This window comes from Coregonus clupeaformis, chromosome 36 (assembly GCF_020615455.1).
Source record: "Coregonus clupeaformis isolate EN_2021a chromosome 36, ASM2061545v1, whole genome shotgun sequence".
Classification (NCBI taxonomy): Eukaryota; Metazoa; Chordata; class Actinopteri; order Salmoniformes; family Salmonidae; genus Coregonus; species Coregonus clupeaformis.
In genome coordinates, this window is record NC_059227.1 from 14,449,837 (window position 1) to 14,474,494 (window position 24,658).

The 24,658-nt window shown below is 40.7% G+C and overlaps 1 protein-coding gene across 2 annotated transcripts; it reads left to right on the top strand.

Annotated features, from left to right (window-relative positions):
* The first annotated feature begins 43 nt into the window (after positions 1-43).
* vipas39 (VPS33B interacting protein, apical-basolateral polarity regulator, spe-39 homolog) lies at positions 44-21,835 on the top strand. Of its 2 annotated transcripts, none has more exons than XM_041865351.2 (19): positions 44-218; positions 6,735-6,827; positions 9,251-9,356; positions 10,512-10,652; positions 10,986-11,024; positions 11,128-11,192; positions 11,347-11,403; positions 11,663-11,755; positions 13,178-13,211; positions 13,609-13,711; positions 14,038-14,065; positions 14,430-14,503; positions 14,916-14,991; positions 15,505-15,639; positions 16,165-16,206; positions 16,570-16,746; positions 17,112-17,201; positions 18,071-18,175; positions 20,944-21,835. In XM_041865351.2, exons 2-19 carry the CDS (start codon positions 6,735-6,737, stop codon positions 20,962-20,964), a joined length of 1,479 nt encoding a protein of 492 aa, XP_041721285.1. In that variant the 5' UTR covers positions 44-218; the 3' UTR covers positions 20,965-21,835. The 2 variants fall into 2 exon arrangements, with proteins under 2 accessions (XP_041721285.1, XP_041721284.1); XM_041865350.2 differs by lacking the exon at positions 44-218 and adding an exon at positions 840-860.
* Positions 21,836-24,658: the final 2,823 nt, after the last annotated feature.

Consider the following 24,658-nt stretch of genomic DNA (forward strand, 5'->3'; position numbering starts at 1 on the left):
AAAAACAATATAAATCGTGAATAAAAACAACCAATTTAGGGGACACGGAAGTAAAACAATTGAGGATACATTACGTTTGTAGTCTTTTTGTGGTTATCCTAAATTCTTTGAAGCGTATAGTAAATCACAAGCGCACTACATTTCCCATCATAGGGTAGGGCAGATTGATCAAGAGACGTCTACTGCTACGGGCGAGCTGTATAGCTACATTTCTGAAGGTAATTATTCGTTTATACTCTTTTAGATCCATCACTTATGAAGTCATTTACTAATTATCCTTCACTCTTCCACCTTACACAGCCCTGAAATATGTCGATAGTTCCTGAGATGGTCATGTCATGATAGAACACTTTCCTTTCCATCTCTGCCTCCCTCAAAAATACCTGCCATCAATCACCACAACAGTATATAGCCTAGCTACAGGCTCACAAGAATAATACTTACCTTTTGTATAGCTATCGAAAACCCTTATCTTTTTAGCGGTTAGCTTTTCACACTGCTGGCCATGTGAACTTCAGTTCCGACCCTGTGTTAGAAAAATCAATAATAATCGCTTGTGAAACGGTTTTTCGAAACATGTGACCCTTATCTTCCATATCAGCGAGAAATAATCTTTCAAAAAATATATATACACTTACTGTAACTTTAGCAGATTTGCACAGATCCATACGCTGTGTGTGCCTCCAGTTGACAAACTACACTTCCTCCCCAGTTAACCTTACAGTTACACACAGGTGTTCGAAGCACGCTAGATAGCTAATTAGCACAGGTGGTCACCTGTTTTCCATCTGTCTTCTGTAAACAAGCGCTGTAACATGGAGACATGGCTGTGTGGGAACACTAATCCTAACCCTATAAAGGTGTGTAGTAATTTAACTTTTGTTTAATGTATTTTTTATTTCTAGCTAATATGAAAGATACTTTCCTTATATTTCCAAAACCTTACCGCGAGTGATGCGTTTTAACATTCAGAACAAGCATCAGGACTGTTAACAAAACTTCCCCCGCCAGAAGATACTATCGTCAATAGGCGCTTAAGGTAGTTAGTGTGTATGAATGGGTTATCTGTTGTCAGAATTGCTTTTCATGAGTGTGCTAGCATACAATCTAACAATAGTGTCAGAAGCAAAAGTAGCAGGGGAAAACATATCCCAATATATTAGACCTCTGATTATTTAATTAATTAATAAGACAAGGTCTAAGGGCATTCCATAGCGACTGCGGTCGAGATAACTAATGGTCCAATGACTGTACCTGCTAGCAGCATGTGTCCCGTGTCCAAAGCTACATCCATAATCTATAGACGGTTCTGATTGGAGTTTTTAGATGCTTCCTCCCCAAATCAAAATCTACACTGAACAAAAATATTAACGCAACATGTAAAGTGTTGGTCCCATGTTTTATGAACTGAAATAAAAGATTGCCTACATTTTCCATATGCACAAAAAGCTTATTTCTCTCATTTTGTGCACACATTTGCTTACATCCCTGTTAGTGAGCATTTCTCCTTTGCCAAGATAATCCATCCACCTGACAAGTGTGGCATGTCAAGAAGCTGATTAAACAACATGATCATTACACAGGTGCACCGTGTGCTGGGGAAAATAAAAGGACACTCTAAAATATGCAGTTTTGTCACACAACACAATGCCACAGACGTCTCAAGTTTTGAGGGAGTGTGCAATTGGCATGCTGACTGCAGGAATGTCCACCAGTGCTGTTGCCAGAGAATGTAATGTTAATTTCTCTACCATACCATCTACCAACGTCGTTTTAGAGAATTTGGCAGTACGTCCAACCGGCCTCACAACCGCAGACCATGTGTATTGTGTTGTGTGGGCGAGCGGTTTGCTGATGTCAACGTTGTAAACATTGTGCCCCATGGTGGCAGTGGGGTTATGGTATGGGCAGGTATAAGCTACGGACAACGAAAACAATTGCATTTTATCGATGGCAATTTGAATGCACAGAGATACCGTGACGAGATTCTGAGGCCCATTGTCGTGCCATTCATTCGCCGCCATCACCTCATGTTTCAGCATGATAATGCACAGCCCAATGTCGCAAGGATCTGTACACAATTGTCACCTATTGAGCAAGTTTGGGATGCTCTGGATCAACGTGTACGACAGCCTGTTCCAGTTTCCACCAATATCCAGCAACTTCGCACAGCCATTGAAGAGGAGTGGGACAACATTCCACAGGCCACAATGAACAGCCTGATCAACTCTATGCGAAGGAGATGTGTCGCGCTGTATGAGGCAAATGGTGGTCACACCAGATACTGACTGGTTTTCTGGTCCACTCCTCTACCTTTTGTTAAGGTATCTGTGACCAACATATTCATATCTGTATTCCCAGTCAAGTGAAATCCATAGATTAGGTCCTAATGAATTTATTTCAATTGACTGATTTCCTTATATTAACTGTACATTTTTGTTTAGTATAATATGGATGCCAATGTTTTGTTTTCGCTTTGTGCGCACACCTGTCTGTGGTTCACACCTGTCTGTTGTTAGCTAATGAGTCCTGCAAAACAGGCAGGTGCTGCCCTAGAAGGGTTGTAAAGGAAACGTGTGGGCACAAAGCTAGAACAAAACATTGCCATTCATATTTGATTTTGATTTGGGGAGCGGGGTATCATTTAAAAACTGGATTTAAGTTTCTTGTTCACTGCTCGGCAAGGTAAACGGTGATTCTCCAATCAGAACCATCTACCAATTATGGATGTGGCTTCAGACGCGGGACACATGCTGCTTGCAGGTAGTCATTGGACCAATGATGTAAATTAATACACCTGCATTACTGTGCTTCTACACCTGCATTACTAGCTGTTTGGGGTTTTAGGCTGGGTTTCTGTACAGCACTTCGAGATATTAGCTGATGTAAGAAGGGCTATATAAAATAAAATTGATTGATTGATTGATAATATAATTCTATACTGTGAATGGAATTCTACAGTATTTCAATTAAATGTTTCTAGGACAAAGTTAAATGTATTTAAGTATGTTTTTGTTGTAGTGGGGACAGCAGCGTAAATACTTTTTTTACTTTAAGGAAAATGTTTTTATATATTAATTTTTATGTTTAGCTCACATAATGTAATTTAAAAGTATGCATTAAGGTGTCTGTAATAGAATACATTTGGCAAAAACAAATGTAGATATTCATGAATGCATTTCTATAGCTATTTTACAATGGTATGGGAGTGCCAAGATGGAGGTGCGGTGGCTTCAAAACAGCGTCCCTGGGTAGTCATCTAGTGGATATATAAATTATTGAATTAGACCATGAGATATCTGGAATGCAGTCGCAATGGAATGCCCTTAGACCCAGTCTTATTAATGAATTAAATAATTAATCAGAGGTCTAATATATTGGGCTAGGGGAAACAATGTGCACATTACATGCTGACACTGACCAAGTGTGTGAGCTACAATCTCAAGAAGCATTTCAGTTAGGCCTTAAGCAGGGGTAGGCAACCCTGTTCCAGGAGTGCCGCAGGTACTGCAGGATTTTGTTCCAACTAGTCACTACACCTGACCAACTGAGCTTTTGATCAGTTCAATGATTCTCTAAATTCAACACACCTGGTCTTCCAGGACTAGGGTTGCCTACCCCTGGCCTACAAGCTAGTAAAAATACTATATTTGAATATCCTATTACATTTTGGATACAGTAGCGAATTCTGGAGGAAGCCCGGCTAGGACTTGAACCAGCAAACCTAGCTTCTGTCTGTCCTTATACAACATAGTCATCCACATCGACATGGCCACAGTGGAGAAAGTAAAATGCTTCAAGTTTCTCGGCATGCACATCACTGAGGACCTGAAATAGTCCCTCCACACCAACGTTGTGGTGAAGAAGGAGCAATAGTGCCTCTTCAACCTCAGGAGGCTGAAGAAATTCAGCTTGGCCCCTAAGACCCTCACAAACTTCTACAGATGCACCATCAAGATAATTATGTCGGGCTACGCATCACCGGGGGTACACTGCCTGCCCCTCCAGGACATCTACAGCACCCGGTGTCACAGCAAGGCCAAGAAGATAATCAAGGACTTGAGCCATGACCTGTTCGCCTGGCTACCATCTAGCAGGCAAACACAGTACAGGTGCATCAAAGCTGGGACTGAGAGACTGAAAAACAGCTTCTATCTCCAGGACATCAGACTGTTGAACAGTCATCACTAGCCGGCCTCCACCCGGTACCCTGCCCTGCACCTTAGAGACTGCTGCCCTATGTACAGTTGAAGTCGGAAGTTTACATACACTTAGGTTGGAGTCATTCAAACTTTAAAAAAAAAAACGTTTTCAACCACTCCACAAATTTCTTGTTAACATACTATAGTTTTGGCAAGTTGGTTAGGACATCTACTTTTTGCACGACACAAGTAATTTTTCCAACAATTGTTTACAGACAGATTATTTCACTTATAATTCACTGTATCACAATTCCAGTGGGTCAAAAGTTTACATACACTAAGTTGACTGTGCCTTTTAACAGCTTGGAATTCCAGAAAATGATGTCATGGCTTTAGAAGCTTCTGATAGGCTAATTGACATTTTTTTTTTTTTAGTCATTTAGCAGACGCTCTTATCCAGAGCGACTTACATGAGCAATTAGGGTTAAGTGCCTTGCTTAAGGGCACATCGACAGATTATTCACCTAGTCGGCTCGGGGATTAGAACCAGCGACCTTTCGGTTACTGGCACAACGCTCTTACCCACTAAGCTACCTGCCCCCCCGTGAGGAAGGAAAATTATGTGGATATATTGAAGCAACATCTCAAGACATCAGTCGGGAAGTTAAAGCTTGGTCGCAAATGGTTCTTCCAAATGGACAATGACCCCAAGCATACGTCCAAAGTTGTGGCAAAATGGCTTAAGGACAACAAAGTCAAGGTATTGGAGTGGCCATCACAAAGCCCTGACCTCAATCATATAGAAAATGTGTGGGCAGAACTGAAAAAGCGTGTGAGCAAGGAGGCCTACAAACCTGTCTCAGTTACACCAGCTCTGTCAGGAGGAATGGGCCAAAATTCACCCAATTTATTGTGGGAAGCTTGTGGAAGGCTTCCCGAAACGTTTAACCCAAGTTAAACAAATTAAAGGCAATGCTACCAAATACTAATTGAGTGTATGTAAACTTCTGACCCACTGGGAATGTGATGAAATAAATAAAAGCTGAAATAAATCATTCTCTCTACTATTATTCTGACATTTCACATTCTTAAAATAAAGTGGTGATCTAACTGACCTAAGACAGGGAATTTTTACTAGGATTAAATGTCAGGAATTGTGAAAAACTGAGTTTTAATGTATTTGGCTAAGGTGTATGTAACCTTCTGACTTCAACTGTACATAATCATTGAATACTTTAGTAATATTTACATGTTGTTTTTAGTTCTGAAATCATTTCTGTAGTTAGAAACAGATAAGATTAGCATTCCTGCAACATTATTTTGTTGAAATTTAAATGATTACTCATTTTATATACACATACTGTATTCTCAACATACAGTAGGTCATCCTATATAACTACTGCTGGACATACCTTTTCCTACTTATACAGTGCATTCGGAAAGTATTCAGAACCCTTGACTTCTTCCACATTTTGTTAAGTTACTGCCTTATTCTAAAATTGATTAAGTTATTTAAAAAACTCATCAATCTACACACAATTCCCCATAATGACAAATGGAAACAGGGTTTCGGAAATGTTAGCAAATTTATTAACAATGAAAAACAGAAATACCTTATTTCCATAAGTATTCAGGCCCTTTGCTATAAAGACTTGAAATTGGTCCCACAGTAGACAGTGCATGTCAGAGCAAAAACCAAGCCATGAGGTCGAAGGAATTGTCCGTAGAGCTCTGAGACTGGATTGTGTCAAGGCACAGATCTGGGGAAGGGTACCAAAACATTTCTGCAGCATTGAAGGACCCCAAGAACACAGTGGCCTCCATCATTCTTAAATGGAAGAAGTTTGGAACCACCAAGACTCTTCCTAGAGCTGGCCGTCCGGCCAAACTGAGCAATCGGGTATTTCAGTTTGCAAAAATGTCTAAAAACCTAACAAAATATGGAAAAATAAAGGGGTCTGAATACTTTCTGAATGCACTTAGCATTCTGTCTATACACACGACATATTTATATTTTCCGGAGTCTAACATTGCTCGTTCTGATATTGCTCGTTCTAATATTTCTTATTTTCTTGTTTCTTTTTTAAATTATTTGTTGTATTATTTGTGTATTACTATTGTACTGTTCGACACTTACTGCACTGCTGAAGCTAGAAACATAAGCATTTCGCTGCACCTGCTTTAACATCTGCTAATCTGTGTATGCGACAAATAAACTTTGATTTGATAGCCATTAGGCTATGCCCAGAAGTCTCAATTTTCTGAAAACATTCCTGGTGTTATACAAGACACTACCCCCTTCTGAAGCACACCCATATGTTTAACTACCTCAAGTCCCCCATGCATCCAAGGGATGTTTCTGCTGCTCTCACTGTAGCACCATCCCACTTCTGACACTAATGTAGCATATTCTGGAGTAAGCCTGACTAGGACTCAAACCTGCAGCCTTATGTCTGAAACCGCTTGATGAGGTTGCTGGTGTTGTACTAAGGACGCTGCCACAATGGTTGTAGAAAGTATAAACAATAGAGATATGATATATCATTCTGTGGTATAAACAATGTGCAGTAAATGTAACTTACTCTGTTCCAGATGATAAGGGGTAAACCAGATGAGGACGATTACTGGAACAGTTCGAAGTTCAAAGCGTTCACATTTGATGATGAAGATGATGACTTTACCAGGGTAAATAACTTGAAAGTCTTAGGCCGTGTCCCAAATGGCACCCTATTCCATATATAATGCACTACAAGGTTTTTATAGTAAACTGAAACAAACTAAAACGAATGAAAAAACAAAGTAAATTGGAGGGGGGAACGTTGAGGTAGCTAACTATAGTTTTCTTACATACTAAAGTTAACAATTGACCATTGTGCACAGCTGTCTCGATGCTCTAACTGTTAATAATCACTGTACGCAGTGGAAATCTGTGTTAAAACAGCTAACAGTAAGTGTATCTTTTGTATTTGTAAAGTTATTTTTGGATGATATAAAAAATTATTGTTATCGATCAATAATGACGAACCTCCAGGCATTGACAACTTAGATGGAAAGCTACTGAGGATGGTAGATGAAACTATAGCCACTCCTATCTGTCATATCTTTAATCTGAGCCTAGAGGAAAGTCTTTGTCTTCAGGCCTGGAGGGAAGCCAAAGTCATTCTGCTACCCAAGAGTGGCAAAGCGGTCTTTACTGGTTCTAACAGCAGACCTATCAGCTTGCTGTCAGCTCTTAGCAAACTGTTGGAAAAAAATGTTTGACCAAATGCAATGCTATTTCTCTGTAAACAAATTAACAACAGACTTTCAGCATGCTTCTTGAGAAGGGCACTCAACATGTACTGCACTGACACAAATTACTGATTGGTTGAAAGAAATTGATAATAAGAAGATTGTGGAAGCTGTACTGTTAGATTTCAGTGCAGCCTTTTATATTATTGACCATAACCTGTTGAGAACTTATGTATGGCTTTTCAACCTCTGCCATATCTCGGAGGGTTTTCTTTAATGGAAGCTTCTCTGATGTCAAACATGTAAAGTGTGGTGTACCGCAGGGCAGCACTCTAGGCCCTCTTTTCTATTTTTACCAATAACTTGCCACTGGCATTAAACAAAGCATGTGTGTCCATGTATGCTGATGATTCAACCATATACGTATCAGCTAATGAAGTCACTGAAACCCTAACAAAGAGTTGCAGTCAGTTTTGGAATGGGTGGCCAGTAATAAACTGGTCCTGAACATCTCTAAATCTAAGAGCATTGTATTTGGTACAATTAATTCTCTAAGTTCTAGACCTCAGCTGAATCTGGTAATGAATGGTGTGGCTGTTGAACAAGTTGAGGAGACTAAATTACTTAGTTTACAATCTAAGGTAACACCATCATGGTCAAAACATATAGATTCAATGGTTGTAAAGATGGGGAGAGGTCTGTCCGTAATAAAGAGATGCTCTTCTTTTTTGACACTATACTCCAAAAAGCAAGTCCTGCAGGCTCTAGTTTGATCTTATCTTGATTATTGTCCAGTCATATGATCGAGTGCTGCAAAGAAAGACATAGTTAAGCTGCAGCTGGCCCAGAACAGAGCAGCACTTTTTGCTATTCATTGTAATCAGAGGGCTAATATTAATACTATGCATGCCAGTCTCTCTTGGCTGAGAGTTGAGGAAAGACTGACTAGCAAATCAGGTCTGAAAACTAACTGAAACTAAGCTGAATTAAAAAATTAAAATGGGAAAAACTCATAGAAATAAAAACACAAAACCATATAAACCTTGATGCACTACTTTTTACCAGGGCCCATAGGGCTGGTACGATGTAGGGCAGTGTTGCCCAACTCCGGTCCTCAAGTATCCCCAACAGTACCTATTTGTTTTGGTGGCCCAGGGGCCTACAACAACAATGTGTGCTGTTGGGGGTACTCGAGGGCCTGAGTTGGGCAACACTGATATAGGGCAGGGCTCTCCAACCCTGTTCCTGGAGAGCTACCCTCCTGTAGGATTTCGCTCCAACCCTAGTTGTAACTAACCGGATTCAACTGATCAACCAGCTAATTATTAGAATCGGGTGAGCTAGATTAGGGTTGGAGTGAACCTATAGGAAGATCGCTCTCCAGGAACAGGGTTGGAGAGCCCGTTATAGGGACGCAGCCACTGTAATCTTTTATTTTACTTTTATGCCAGGCGGTTGGCCAATCCTCCTCCTGTTTAACTACTGAGTATGCAGGCTTTTGCTCCAGCACTGCTCTAACACACTTGATTCTATTAATCAGCTGCACATCAGGACCTTTCATTTGCTAAAAACCGGTGTGTTTGAGCAGGGCTTGAGCAGAAGTCTACATACCCAAAAGCTCTCCAAGAGGAGGGTTGGCCACCCGTTATGTATTTTATGTTAGGGTAAGCTAGTTAAAGTATCCAATCACACAAGGGTAGGCCACCAAAGAGAGACAATGGTGGAAACTTTTAGCAAATGTCAACATGTAAACACGGCCAGCGGCTGGGTATGTGGCATCTGAATTTTGGAAACATTCATGCTCACCTTGGACTGTCAAGGTACAGAATTGTAGTGTGGACGTAGACATGTTTTTTTCTATTTCTAATGTATTTAAGCTAAAGGAATCCAAGCGGGCTGTGAACAGTATCCGCAGTCTGGTAGAGGAAGAGGATGAAGAAGATGATGTGGAGAAGGTTAGCTGGAGTGGAGAGCCTGTTGGAAGTAAGAGAACTTTCCATCATATGATGCAAAACACATAATCATCAGTTTTTTCTCTGTACTGAAAGTGCCCTATCATGAAATCTTGACTGCTGAGTGACATACATTTTGGGGGATTGTATTAACCGTAGACTAATGAGCAAAATACTAAAAGCTTTTTGAGTGAACTATTCTTTTAAAAAGGTGCAGTCTGTGTGTTCTCTTTCCTGCAAGTTCCAAGCCAAGATGAGAAGATGAGCTGGTGCAGTCATTGGTGTAAACCGAACAATGAAAAGTGCTACAATAGAAATACGCTGAGTGTACAAAACATTATGAACACCTGCTCTTTCCATTACATAGACTGAAAGCAATGATCCATTATTAATCCACTTCAATCAGTGTAGATGAAGGGGAGGAGACACGTTAAAGAAGGATTTTTAAGACTTGAGACAATTGAGACATGGATTGTGTATGTGTGCCATTCAGAGGGGGAATGGGTAAGACAAAATATGTAAGTGCCTTTGAACGGGGTATGGTAGTAAATAATAATAAATAATATGCCATTTAGCAGACGTTTTTATCCAAAGCGACTTACAGTCATGCGTGCATACATTTTTTGTGTATGGGTGGTCCCGGGGATCGAACCCACTACCTTGGCGTTACAAGCGCCGCGCTCTACCAGCTGAGCTACAGAGGACCACAGTAGGTGTAGGTGCCAGGTGCACTGGTTTGTGTGAAGAACTGCAACACTGCTGGGTTTTTCACGCTCAACATTTTCCCGCGTCTTTCAAAAATGGTGCACCACCCAAAGGACATCCAGCCAACTTGACAACTGTGGAACGCATTGTAGTTAACATGGACCAGCATCCCTGTGGAATTCTTTCGACACCTTGTAGAGTCCATGCCCTGACGAATTTAGGTTCTTCTAAGGGCAAGTCAATATTAGGAAGGTGTTCTTAATGTTTTGAACTCAGTGTATTTTCCTAAATGAAGCAACAGATACTTTATGTGTGTGTTTGTAGTTTAGGTTGATTCTTTGTAATTTGGTTCGTTGCCACAAGGGAAACAGAAAACGTATGGACTGTGACTTTTTATGTTTTGTGATAAGTTCACTTAGGACCAGTACATTTGCTGGTAACTTGAATGGTTGTGGCCCTAAATGTTGATGTGTTCCCTCAGGTATCTCGTGGTCGGTCAAGGAGACAGCGTCCAGCATTCGCTCCACAGGAGAGGTGCGGGACCAGAGCTTCCCCAAAATCCACACTGCCCCTTCGTTGCCCAAGAATAGTTCTGGCTACTCCTTAAGCTCCTTATTCAAAGGTACATCTCAGTCCACCTCTTGATAGATATCTAAGGCCATTCTCGTTGGTGTATTTAGATTGGACTAAGTGTTGTGGGCCGATTTTGAGTTTGGGATAACCGATCTTGAGACTGTTGCATTCGACCCAATCAAAATGGGTTCGCCTCATTCTGTCAAACAAATTTGCCCTCGGTACAGTTTTGAATCTATAAAAAACACCAATGAGCTGTAGCTATACACTAACCATTGTCCCTAGTTTGTAGTTTTGCACATTCTCAATGAGAATACTAATGTCAACATAAGCATTTCCTTATCAATTAACACACTCTTTCTCTCTCTCTCTAATTTTTTAGGAAAGGCCAAAACTGGGAGCTTCCAGTCCTTCTCTGAGTGTGGGTAACAGTTTAGCAAGAGTTGTTACTCAATTTATGCCATATGTGTGTGAAAATTGCTATTTTGAAGAGCGTGGTTATCAACTTTTCTTGCATTTTATAGCTTTCGGAGATCCATCCATCCGAAATTACGCCCCGGAACTTCGGAAACCAAAATCTGAATACAAGGTAAGATATGTTTTATGTTACACATAAACATCGTATTTCAGAGCACTCTGAAAAGTTCTTCCACAAACTGAACTAACTGTTATTAACATCACTAATACTGTATTTACTGGACTGTCATTGGTCTATTAATGATGATGTCATCTTGTTGTGGCAGGACTACGTCAGTGACTGGACCCCTGAGGAGACTGTGAAGAGGATGCAGCAGGGAAAGGTAGGATCAATGGTGTAAAACCAACATTTATTTGTCTTCAAACTGACTGTAAGTTGTAAGCTGACTGTTGTTATGCCTACTGTAAGTCACTTTGGATAAAAGTGTCTGCTAAATGACATACAATTTATTTGATTATGATCAGCTGTTTTATAATGCTCCAGCAAATACTCTGCTTTATGTATTTTGCAATTCTCTGGACTGTGATATAATATTAATATTGTATTATTCTAACTCGGTCCATGATCATATTTTCTCATAGGTCTACTCTTTGGAGAAGTTCCGCTCCTTACAGGACAAACTGCTGCTATTGGACGAGGCTGTGAATGCACATGATGGAAACATCATCACTGCGGTACGATTTAATTTGACTCTAGTTGAAAGAAAACAATACACAATAATTGTTATTACACGGAACTAAAATATAAACGCAACATGCAACAATTTCAAAGATTTTACTGAGTTAGAGTTCATATAAGGAAATCAGTCAATTGAAATAAATTCATTAGGCCCTAATCTATGGATTTCACCTGACTGGGAATACAGATATGCATCTGTTGGTCACAGATACCTTTTTTAAAAAGGTAGTGGCGTGGATCAGAAAACCAGTCAGTATCTGGTGCGACCACCATTTGCCTCATGCAGCGCGACACATCTCCTTCGCATAGAGTTGATCAGGCTGTTGATTGTGGCCTGTGGAATGTTGTCCCACTCCTCTTCAATGGCTGTGTGAAGTTGCTGGTTATTGTCGGGAACTGGAACACGCTGTCATACACGTCGATCCAGAGCATCCCAAACATGCTCAATGGGTGACATGTCTGGTGAGTATGCAGGCCATGGAATAAATGGGATGTTTTCAGCTTCCAGGAATTGTGTACAGATCATTGCCACATGGGGCTGTGCATTATCATACTGAAACATTAGGTGATGGCGGCGGATGAATGGCACGACAGTGGGCGTCAGGATCTTGTCACGATATCTCTGTGCATTCGAATTGCCATTGATAAAATGCAATTGTGTTTGTTGTCCGTAGCTTATGGCTACCCATACCATAACCCCACCGCCACCATGGGGCACTCTGTTCACAACGTTGACATAAGCAATCCGCTCGCCCACACGACACCATCTTCCCGGTACAGTTGAAACCGGGATTCATCTGTGAAGAGCACACTTCTCCAGCGTGCTAGTGACCATCGACGGTGAGCATCTGCCCACTGCCGTCAGGTCAAGACCCTGGTGAGGATGACGAGCATGCAGATGAGCTTCCCTGAGACTGTTTCTGACAGTTGTGAGGCCGGTTGGACATACTGCCAAATTCTCTAAAACGATGTTGGAGGCGGCTTATGGTAGAGGAATGAACATTAAATTATCTGGCAACATCTCTGGTGGACATTCCTGCAGTCAGCATGCCAATTGCACGCTCCCTCAACTTGAGACATCTGTGGCATTGTGTTGTGTGACAAAACTGCACATTTTAGAGTGGCCTTTTATTGTACCCAGCACAAGGTGCACCTGTGTAATTATCATGTTGTTTAATCAGCTTCTTGATATGCCACACCTGTCAGGTGGATTGATTATCTTGGCAAAGGAGAAATGCTCACTAACAGGGATGTAAACAAATTGGTGCATAACATTTGAGAAAAACTAGCTTTTTGTGGGCATTTAACATTTCTGGGATATTTTATTTCAGCTCATGAAACATGGGACCAACACTTTACATGTTGTGTTTATATTTTTGTTCAGTATACTTATCCTGTTCTGTAACCTCTCATTGCAGGTTTTAATATATTTAAAGAAGTCATTAAGTAAAGGTAAGGTTTTTAATCCATGTTTTTGTTATCCATTAGATGTGACTTTTTTTTACGTCATTCTATTCTGGTTGAGTTACCAGGAATTTACACCAGTGCAAATTTTGCACCTGCTATTTTCTGAAGGGAATAATTGTATTTCCTTTAGAAATAAAATGAGTTTATTTCACACGTACAGTAAGATTACCTTCTTCTTTTTTCATTTAGTTCTACCTTTTTATTTATTATTCCCAGGTGTTGAAAATGTATGCATGCACTAATGTAAGTCACTTTGGACAAAAGCATCTGCTAAATGGCATATATTATTCCTTTTGAAAAATAACAGTTGCAAACTTTGGATGGTGCAAAAGTTAAGTGCAATATTCTGCAAATAATGACAGTTCACTGTGTTTCTGTGCAGAGATTCTCTTCCGGGAGTTGATAACAAGAGAAACAGCTCTTAGGCATTATATCCACTACCTGAAGGAAATAGGAGAACAGAAGCTTTTGGTGGAGCTGTTCAAGTGAGTAACGATTCACAAAAATATCCTTTAAACCATGAGATTGTATCAATGGAGTTGTCATGTAACCTTGTTGGACTGGTTTTTACCGCTCCTGTTCAAGGAGTGTAGCATCTGGGTTGTTTATTAGGCACCAAATGAAAGAAAACAGACTGAAACAGGGAGGGACTGTCAGGATTTGTCCATTTTAAGAAATGCTCAATTTCCTTTTCCTTTGCAAAAGGTTTTAAATATTTTCCATTGCATACCCAAATGATGGTACTGTGTGGTCAACTTGCTGCTTGTATGCAGACATTCTGATCAGTCCTCTTTTCTCTCGTGTCATCAAGGTCCCTGGACAGAACAGAAGACATGGCGGTATGTACTACCCATGAACTGCCAAGCCATCTGGGGGGGACAGTTACTTCAAAAGTCAAATTCAGTTACATTTCAGTCCCATCCCCAAAGTTTACAAACAAGTGCAGGGGCAGCACTTAACCTAACGTAGCAGGTGTAAAATAAATGCATGAGCAGGGTCTCCACATCCGGTTTTCAGGGGAAAAGGAAGCTAGGTTGAAGATGCTGTATCCCTGAAAACTGTCTGTTTCCAGTTTCTTGTGACACCGCTGAGGGTGGAGTTGAAATGAACATTACAGATTGTACCTTTAATGCTTTGCACTCATTGGTTGTTGTTGGTTTTAAATCTCAATGCACCTTCCTCTGTTACCATGTCCATATTCAGCTCATGCAGTACAGAGATCACCTCAATATCAGAGACGAGAACAGGAGGAGGGACTTTCTGAAGAACTGCCTCAGGTAAAGATCCACTCCACATTACCTCACGTCTCAGGGTTGTGTTCATTAGGGACAAAACGGAATAAATCGTACAGAAACAGGAAGGCACTACCTGAACGTGTCCAAAAAGTAGTGCTGATTTTCGTTTTCTGTTGCAAAATGTTTTCCGTTGCGTATCCTAATGAACAGAACCTAGGTAAAGAATCCAAAGTTTAATCTCATGAACAGCAGCTTTTTCTTTTCCCATTTTCTGCCACATTTTATATTGTTGATTGTGGTGTTTTTAAATCATACAAGGTCGTACAAACCTTTTCCTGAAGTAAGGTCATTTAACACATTTGAATGTTATCTACCCCTGGAGTCAGAGATACTACACAGCAGTATTAGCTTTGGAGAACAGCGTTACTAACTAGAACCATGGACTTTGTTGCAGTCTCCCCTTCGCACCAGACGATGCCACTCACGTTCAAGACCACTACACACTCCTGGAAAGGCAGATTATCATTGAGGTGAGAAACCGCTGCTATTTTGAAACATACTCGACTGAAGAACACCAATGGCTGAATCTCGCTCATGGTACGGTAGTACAATAATAACATTTTTATTTTGCGCTTTAAAAAATTCTCAATAAATCTGTTACGAAGCATGTCGCACTAACGTGGTCGCCATAAGGTTTCAATGTGTAATTCGCTATGTTGTCATAAGCTCGATCATTGCATGATATGTCAAATCCTAAGTCATGTTTGACATGTTTATGTAGGTTTTACATTTACATTTACATTTTAGTCATTTAGCAGACGCTCTTATCCAGAGCGACTTACAGGAGCAATTAGGGTTAAGTGCCTTGCTCAAGGGCACATTTACGTCATTTAGCAGACGCTCTTATCCAGAGCGACTACAAATTGGTGCATTCACCCTATAGCCAGTGGGATAACCACTTTACAATTATACTTTTTTTTTTTTTTTTTTTTTGGGGGTTTAAAACCAAACATTCCATGTCTTCCCCCTGTCTGTTTCTTCAGGCGAACGACAAACAGGTGGAGAGTAGCGGTCAGGCGGACATCTTTAAGAAATACCCGCGGAAAGCCTCCATCCTCAACATGCCCATCATCACTACTCTCTACTACTCCTGCTTCTACCATTATGGGGAGTCTGATGTGAGTTCTGGAACTGAAGTGGCCCTCGAACCTGGTCCTGGAGAACCACAGGGTGTGCAGGCTTTTGTTCCAGTACTAGCAAGCACTCCAGATTTGGCATGATGATAAATTGATCAGGTGAATGTGGTGTTAGTGCTGGACTGGAGCCAGAGCCGGCACACCCTGTAACTCTCAGGGTTGATGACCACCTGTGCTACGGAGACAGTTTTTTTCTGACTGTCATTCTCTATTATGACCACAAGATGGAGACAGAGATTGTGTCAGTTATCAGGCTGTAGTAGGGAACCTAGTGTTAATCAGTGTTGATGTAAGAATGCATTAATCTGTGCATTAATCTATCACCTTTTATATTATAAATGTTGCCATTATACCCAAACATTTAATAATTTGTCTTGTTGTTAGTTGAAATAACATTATGGTTGGCGTTGATTAAGGTGTGTTTGTGCGTGTGTGTGCGTGTGTGTGCGTGTGTGTGCCTGGGTCTGTCTGCACAACATCAACTAACTAGCCCACTCTCTCCCCCAGGGCACGTACAGCAGTCCAGCCAACATACGGAAGACCTTCAGGGTAAGAGAGAGAGAAGCTCGGACTACACATAAGTATTTATCTGTCCATTTCTTTTTTAAATTAACTGGGCCCTGTCTTTATTACTGGGTAAATGTGTCATTCTTGAGTCACTGTTGTCAATCTTTCCTTTCAACAATATTCTGGCTCCATATGCAATGAGACCATATGTATATTTGTCGTTATTCAAGCTAATCCATATGTCAAACAATTTTAAGACCTTCATTGAGCTGAAGTTGTCAGTCAAAGAAATCTCTTTGCCTTCAACCCTATTTCCCAACAGAGTTAAGCAAAAATGTGTGTTTCCAGGTTAAACAAAATTCAATGATTGTAATAACTCCCAAGTTTTGTGTTGTCGTCATCCAGATTTCAGATAAACAGTTTCTCCTCACATGTCTGGGTGCGAGGGCGAAGCTGAAAGCCTGGTTCGATGTGGATGCTCTGTTCACCACCAAGAACTGGCTGGGCTACACCAAGAAGAGGTCTCCCATTGGCTTCCATAGAATAGTGGACATCCTTCAGAAAAACAATGCACCAGTACAGGTAGGTAGGACAACTACAGCTGCACTTCCCCAGTCTGGACACCAGGTGGTACAGTGTTTTTAGAATCACTTGAAATATGCACTGGACTCTATTCCCATTGTTTTCAGTTTTCTGCAGATGTATTGGGTGTGGCACATTACATGCGATGCAGTTGAATTGGACAATTCAAAATTCCATAAGCATAATAGCTCAAATTAACGCAGAGAATATATTTTTATTAGAGTTTTATTTCATAGCTAGATGCTCTGTGTTTTCTTTTTTAGGGATTACTCTGACTGTTATGCCACATCATGCAGATGTATTGCTACATTGCTTTTAGTCCCTCATCCCTGTCTTTCGGTCCCTCTTCTCCTTTCTACTCTCAGGTGTTGCAGGATTATATAAACCTGGTTGAAGACGCGGAGCAGAAGATCAGTTTGGCGCAGAAGTATAAGTGTCACGACGTCATCATCAATGTGAGACATCTGACAGACACACATGTTACAGCTCGATGTAGAAGTCACCCCTGGGCCTCCCGAGTGGCGCAGCGGTCTAAGGCACTGCATCGCAGCGCTAGAGGCGTCACTACAGACCCGGGTTTGATCCCGGGCTGTATCACAACCGGACGTGAGCGGGAGTCCCATAGGGTGGCGCACAATTGGCCCAGTGTCGTCCGGGTTAGAGGAAGGTTTGGCCGGGGGGGCTTTAGCGACTCCTTTTGGCGGGCCGGGTGCCTGCAGGCTGACCTCTGTCGTCAGTTGAACGGTGTTTCCTCCGACACATTGGTGCGGCTGGCTTCCGGGTTAAGCGGGCAGGTGTTAAGAAGCACGGTTTGGCGGGTCATGTTTCAGAGGACGCATGACTCGACCTTCACCTTTTCGAGCCCGTTGGGGAGTTGCAGCAATGAGATAAGATCGAAATTGGGGAGAAAAAAGGGGGTAAAATACAAAAAAATAATAGTCACTTCCAACCACAGATCTAGGATCAGATTACGCAATCCCAAATCCTAACTTTAACCATTAGAGGTAACTTCTACCAACTTCCATGTTTTAAAGCACTATAATGAGTATTGATCATCTATTTATTTTTTATTTAAACCTTTTTTTAACCAGGCAAGTCAAATTGTCTCTAGCACTACTGTTACAGTATTTTGCCGTAACTTACATTGGTAACAGTACTGCAGTTTAATACTATGCCTACAATGCCTAGTGCACAAGAACTCAAACAATTGTGGCAAATTATATCATTGACAGTACGGATAACATTTAATCTCTTTTACTGGAATCACATGCTATTTATCGTTATGTGGCATGATGATTGATTGGCAGTTCTTTTGCCCAATCAGACGTACAGGGACCTGAAGGACCGGCAGCAGTTGATTGTGTACCGGGGGAAGGTGGAGAGAGGCTCGCCCGAGTACAGGAAGATCGAGGAAATCCTCAGCAACTCGGTAAGATAGGCTCTGGGGTGAAGTTTCCCCTAGGTATAGATCTAGGATCAGCTTCCCCTCCTCCAATCTTAACCTTAACCAGTAGTGTGGGAAATGTAAAACTGACCCAAGATCAGTGTCTATGGACAAATCAAATCAAATCAAATCAAATTTTATTGGTCACATGCGCCGAATACAACAGGTGCAGACATTGCAGTGAAATGCTTACTTACAGCCCTTAACCAACAGTGCATTTATTTTAAACAAAAAAAGTAAGAATAAAACAACAACAAAAAAAGTGTTGAGAAAAAAAGAGCAGAAGTAAAATAAAGTGACAGTAGGGAGGCTATATATACAGTAAAATAAAGTGACTTCACCCTACACTGTAAGATAGTGGTCATCACCACAAGTCGGCTTCAGTCACATGATCTGAGAGCTTTTCTGTTACGCCAGCGGTCACTAACCCTGGCCCTGGAGAGCTAAAGTGTGTGCAGGCATTTATAGGCATTATTACGATACAAATACAACACCTTTTGGCCCTAAGGAGACAGCAAATCAACAATTAAAGTTGCTTTTATTGTAAAGAGGGAGGACATTGAGCAAAATGATGCCTTTCTCTCAACACAAACAATACAAGACTCCTTTGCAGCAAATGGTTTCTTGATAACAAGATTGTACAGTAGATAGCCTAACTATGTGCAACAGACGGCAATTCCCAATTGAACTGGGTCATGTTCATTGTGGCACAAAACAGAGACTTTTTTTTATACCATTTGGTGCCTAACAAACAGGAACCTGGCTGAAAGTGTCACATTTCCTCTAGCAAGATGTGAAGTTTGCTTGTGTAAGGAAGTGGTGAGGATCAGAAAAGGTGCAAATGTAGTCTCTCATCTGTTCCTCTTGTAATGATAAATATGACAATCATAAGAGGATAGCTCAGAAGACATTGTGATGATGTGTCCACTTCAACTGAAGTGTATGGCCATTGTATGGTCAGTTTTAAGGTCAAGGCTAAAATTGACAGCCCTATTTCCTTATGGGGCATGCACTGTGATGTTAAGAGAATCTGTTTGCGCAGTATGGTTGTGTTTTTATGGACTGGACAGTAGTTCCTCTTCAACCTTGGTTCCTTTCTCTGTTGAAACTCATCCCCAGACAATGTATTTAACCTTCAAAAACAACACCACTTCTCTTTTGTACAGCTCAACAGAACTGCACTTGTGCATTGTAAAATCTGAATTAGTCATGTTGAAATGCCATTTTCACAAACCCATATTCTCCAGCCTATTCTAAACTGCATTATAGTCAAGACTAATGATAATTTGGTCTTGGGACATGATCACTTGAATTGTGGGCTGGGTGGTCTAGCCCAGGGTTTCCCAAACTTTAGACAGGCAGCCCAATTCTGATATTCTTTCCACTAATTGGTATTTTGACCAAACACATCAGATCTTTTCACATCAGATATTTTTCAGAGATGTTCTGATTGGTCAAAAGACCAATTAGTGAAAAGAATATCAGAATCAGCCTGTCTAAACGCAGCCATAGTCCCTTGTGGCATGGGTTCAAACCCTGCTTGCACCTTTATATCGGTGTTCCTCTACCTATCTGTCTCCCTCTCTCATTCATTAATTTCTATCTCAATAAAGAGAAAATACCAATACAATACACTCCCCTATGTATGTGTTACGTAGTAATAAAGTAAATTAACTTTCTTCAAAGTGTTTTCATTTCTAAACGGTAAAACCGATATGTATGAAAATACCCTCAAATAAAAGGTGACATTCTGTTCTGTCGCCTCATATCAAATCCAAAATGCTGGAGTATAGAGCCAAATTAAAGGTTTAAGCTTCACTGTCCAAATAAATACGTAGGGGAGTGTATATTGTGACGGATCAGCTTGTCCGAAACCCCCTAACACAGGCGGGAGGCATGAAATGAACAGACTGGAGGCAGTGGTTGGGGTTCCTTTTCCTTTAAATTGTCAATAAACAGGTTTTCTTTCACTCAACAAAATGATTACAGTACAGGGTAGCGTCCAACGCTGAAACAATAGCCGGAGAAAAAAAAAGGAATAAAAAATAAACTAAGCAGTTGACAACAAAAGGCTTCCCCCGCCTTTAGACTATCGTCTACACATAATATTTACAGGGGGAACGCTTCTCTCTACCTATAGCCTGCCTTGTTTAACAGAGAGCCAAAGTGCATCAGATGAAGAAGCCCACTCTGAGGAAGGAAAGCACGACGTCCTCACAGGTCCCTGTGTCCGCTCCCAGCCCCAAGCTCATCTCCTGGCACACCTATATAGAGGGAGACACCACGCAATTAGTGGGCCCAGCTGTGTACTAATTGGCTTTACACTGAGTACCTATCCTCTAAGGAGGGTGCTGTCGTGTCGTCTTCCTCCGGCCGGTCACTGAACTCTCTCACAATATATATTTTTTAATAAGTTTGAGTCCCAGAGTGACTTCCGGCGATGCAATGGCAGACTAGTTAGTCACTCAGATGCACTCTGTGTGAACTTTTTACATTTGTCAAATTATCCTATTCCACTGTGTTAACCCACTTCGAAAAGTGAACAAAACACTTGGTCTGAGCATGGCGAGCAAGCTTCGAAACAAAATAAGTTAGTCACAGGATCTAGTCCACGCTCTTTAGATCTGCCTCTGGATTTATTCAATCAGAATCTGTGAAACAGTTAGCTAGTTGTTTTATATCAAATCATAATTCAACATGGTTAAAGTCCGAGTTTTATAATCACTAACAGGACTTTGGCTCTTTTCTTGCAGCAAATCCGATGGAAAAACTGACATCTACTTCTGGAAGACTATTTCAACACACTGATTCAAATGGACATTTAAAACTATTTGTTTCAGATGAGACATGATGTGTGGGACAAATTATTTTAAAGTAAAGGCACCTGGAGTGAAGATGCAGTTGACGGTTTGCAAGACAAAGTTCACCTTCCATACTTTGTTAGCTCTGGTCCAGGGCATTAGTTTGCATGCCTCCACTAACCGTTAGTGGAGGAACACACACTAATGCCCTGGACCAGAGCTAACTTTAAGTGTGACAGCAGAGGAGAGAGCAGGTGGCCATACGAATGAATGAGCCAAAACCTTCAATTGTCATGATTTTTTTGCAGTCTGGTGTAATGCTTGCTTGACATGTGTATCCATCTGGCCAAGTGTTTTTCTCCAACCCTGTTAGCTGTGCTCTTTACCCAAGCCGAAGAAAAAGGTGCAACAGCGGTAGAAAAGTCTGAACAACAGTATATAGAAATGTATTCCTCTGACCTCTGTCGGCCATGTCTGTCCTAGCATCAACATTCCTGATCTAATTTATGTTTTTATAAACATGAAAATAAAACTTTAATAAGAATGGCTTAAACGCATTGTTGCCTTGCAACTGTGGTGGTACCTACATTTAGAGCTCATGTACCTCTTTGGCGTACCATTTTTTAAATCTAGATTTGTTTTTATGTCTTCAAAATCAGATAGATAGGTTACCAAATTAATTACGAAATGGTGGGTTGCAGTCAGTTCATGTTGGTTGCGACTGAAGTTTGAGTTAAAGGGAAGATTCACCCATTTTCAACATCAAATTCATCATCTCCAGCATGACCACAATGTCAACATATGTGAAAATGACAGGTTTCTAATATTGTAGTCAAAAAGATAAGGGACAGTTCGAAATGTACTTGAGTGGGAGGGTCTAAAATAGGGGAGGGTTGTCTAACTTATTACAGTTATTCAGGAAAGCTTAACTCACTCTGCCATTCCTCGCGCCCCTACCTAACGCTTCACTATAGCCTAAATATTTGTCTATTAACTTTTAAAATGTATAACGTTTTATGTGTGGCATAAAACAACTAGTCACAATGTTTTAATCTGATTAGGCAACTTCAAAAGTCTCCTGTAGGCTATCTGCGCACGTTCATCCAAAATATAATTCCGGCATTCCAAACTGTGCAGCGGCCATTTGATGAATGGAAAGAAAGACATCTGTTGCAAAACACCAAAAAGTGGTGGTCAGCGAACCCTCAACCTTATGGCCTGTAGCCCTGATTGGCATCAACTGTGCCACAAAAGCATTCTCAATATCCACGTTTATAAACACAGGGTCGCTACAGTTATTGTTATTTGTGGTTGTATTTGGGGTGCAAATTTTTTTACAGTACAAGGGGAGAGTCAAGTGAAAATATTTTTTACGTTGGGGAAAGCAAGCATTTTTTTTATGACACCACGAGTTGGAGACAATGGGCGTGCTCCTCTGCCCAGGTGTTGCTGACGCATGCCAGATCGTACAGTTCCTGGATCTTACAATACCCCATAATGTCAAAGTGGAATTACGTTTTTCAAAATGTTTACTAATTAATAAAAAATTAAAAGCTGAAAGGTCTTGAGTCAATAAGTATTCAACCCCTATGTTATGACAAGCCTAAAAATGTGCTTAACAAGTCACATAATAAGTTGCCATGGACTCATTCTGTGTGCAATAATAGTGTTTTTAAGAATATTTTTTAATGACTACCTCATCTCTGTACACCACACATACAATTATCTGTAAGGTCCCTCAGTCGAGCAGTGAATTTCAACCACAAAGACCAGGGAGGTTTTCCAATGCCTCGCAAAGAAGGGCACCTTTTGGTAGAAGGGTAAAAAAAAAAAAAATTTAAGCAGACATTGAATATCCCTTAGAGCATGGTGAAGTTATTAATTACACTTTCGATGGTGTATCAATACACCCAGTCACTACAAAGATAAAGGCGTCCTTCCTAACTCAGTTGCCGGAGAGGAAGGAAACCGCTCAGGGATTTCACCATGAGGCCAATGGTGACTTTAAAACAGTTACAGAGTTTAATGGCTGTGATAGGAGAAAACTGAGGTTGGATCAACAACCTAATTGACAGAGTGAAAAGAAGGAAGCCTGTACAAACATGCATCCTGTTTGCAACAAGGCACAAAAGTAATACTGCAAAGTAATTAACTTTTTGTCCTGACTACAAAGTGTTATGTTCGGGGCAAATCCAATACAACAGGTTACTGAGTACCACTCTCCATATTTTCAAGCATAGTGGTGGCTGCATCATGTTATGGGTATGGTTGTAATCATTAAGGACTGGTGAGTTTTTCAGGATGAAAAAAAAACTGAATGGTACTAAGCACAAGCTAAATCCTAGAGGAAAACCTGGTTCAGTTTGTGATAGATTAATTATTAATGACTAATTATTACACCCTGAAACTGTGTATAATGTGTTAGAAATGTGTGAGTGTAGGACCAGTAAAGGCTATGGCATTGAGCCACTATTTAGCAATGTGAGTAAGAGTTAGGCCAGACAACAAAGACAACTGAGAAACTAAGATAAAGAGGCCTCCCAATTTAGGGAGGGGAGAAACTGTTATGAAAACATGGTGCAGAATATTGTGAGAACGGCAATAACTGAGTAAAGCAGGGAGTAGGATATGTGTGTGTGTATGTATGTGTGTATGCATGTGTGTATATGTGTGTGTGTGAACTGAAGGTCAGTAGAGCAGTTTTAGAGTGGAAAACTACAGCCCACCTACAGAGGGAAGGGATTTCTTTTTGTATGAGTATAAAAGATGGACTCTGAAATTGTGATGGCAGAATTCTCAATGAATAAATATCTCTGACTATGCAGACCGGGACTCTGGCCGTTACTTAAATCCCAAAAGACTTACAACCTTTTGGGAGACGCACAGAGACACTAAAATAGTTTGTTAAATAATTCACGTAACAGTTTGCTTTCCACCAGACACTGGGAGATGAATTCACCTTTCAGCAGGACAATAACCTATAACCCATGGCCAGATCTACACTGGATTTGCCTACCAAGAAGAAAGTGAATGTTCCTGAGTGACCAAGTTACAGTTTTGACTTACATCTGCTTGAAAATCTATGGCAAGACTTAAATGGTTGTTTAGCAATGATCAACAACCAATTTTGACAGAGCTTGAAGAATTTTGAAAAGAATAATGGGCAAATATTGTACAATCCAGGTGTCCAAAGCTCTAAAAGGCTTACCAAGAAAGACTCAAAGCTGTAATCTCTGCCAAAGGTGATTCTAATATGTATTGACTCAGGGGTGTTAATACTTATGTAAATGAGATGTATCTATATTTCAAACATTTATAAAAACATGTTTTAACTTTGTCATTATGAGGTGTTGTGTGTAGATGGGTGAGAAAAAAAATTATGTAATCCATTTTGAATTCAGGCCGTAGCACAACAAAATGTGGAATACGTTTAGGGGTATGAATACTTTCTGAAGGAACTGTATGTTATTGCAATCTGGTGCCCGACCGCACAGTCGATGACATGGCATTGGCCGAGTTTGGGACACTGGTGTAGGTCACCAGAAAATTCTGAAGTAACAACAGGTTTGAAACCACTGATGTACAGCCCTGTTTAGAACCCTTAGCCTCACCGCTTACCCCCTAGGCAAGTGTGTTCAACTGAAAGAATGTGATAGGTATAGGTAGG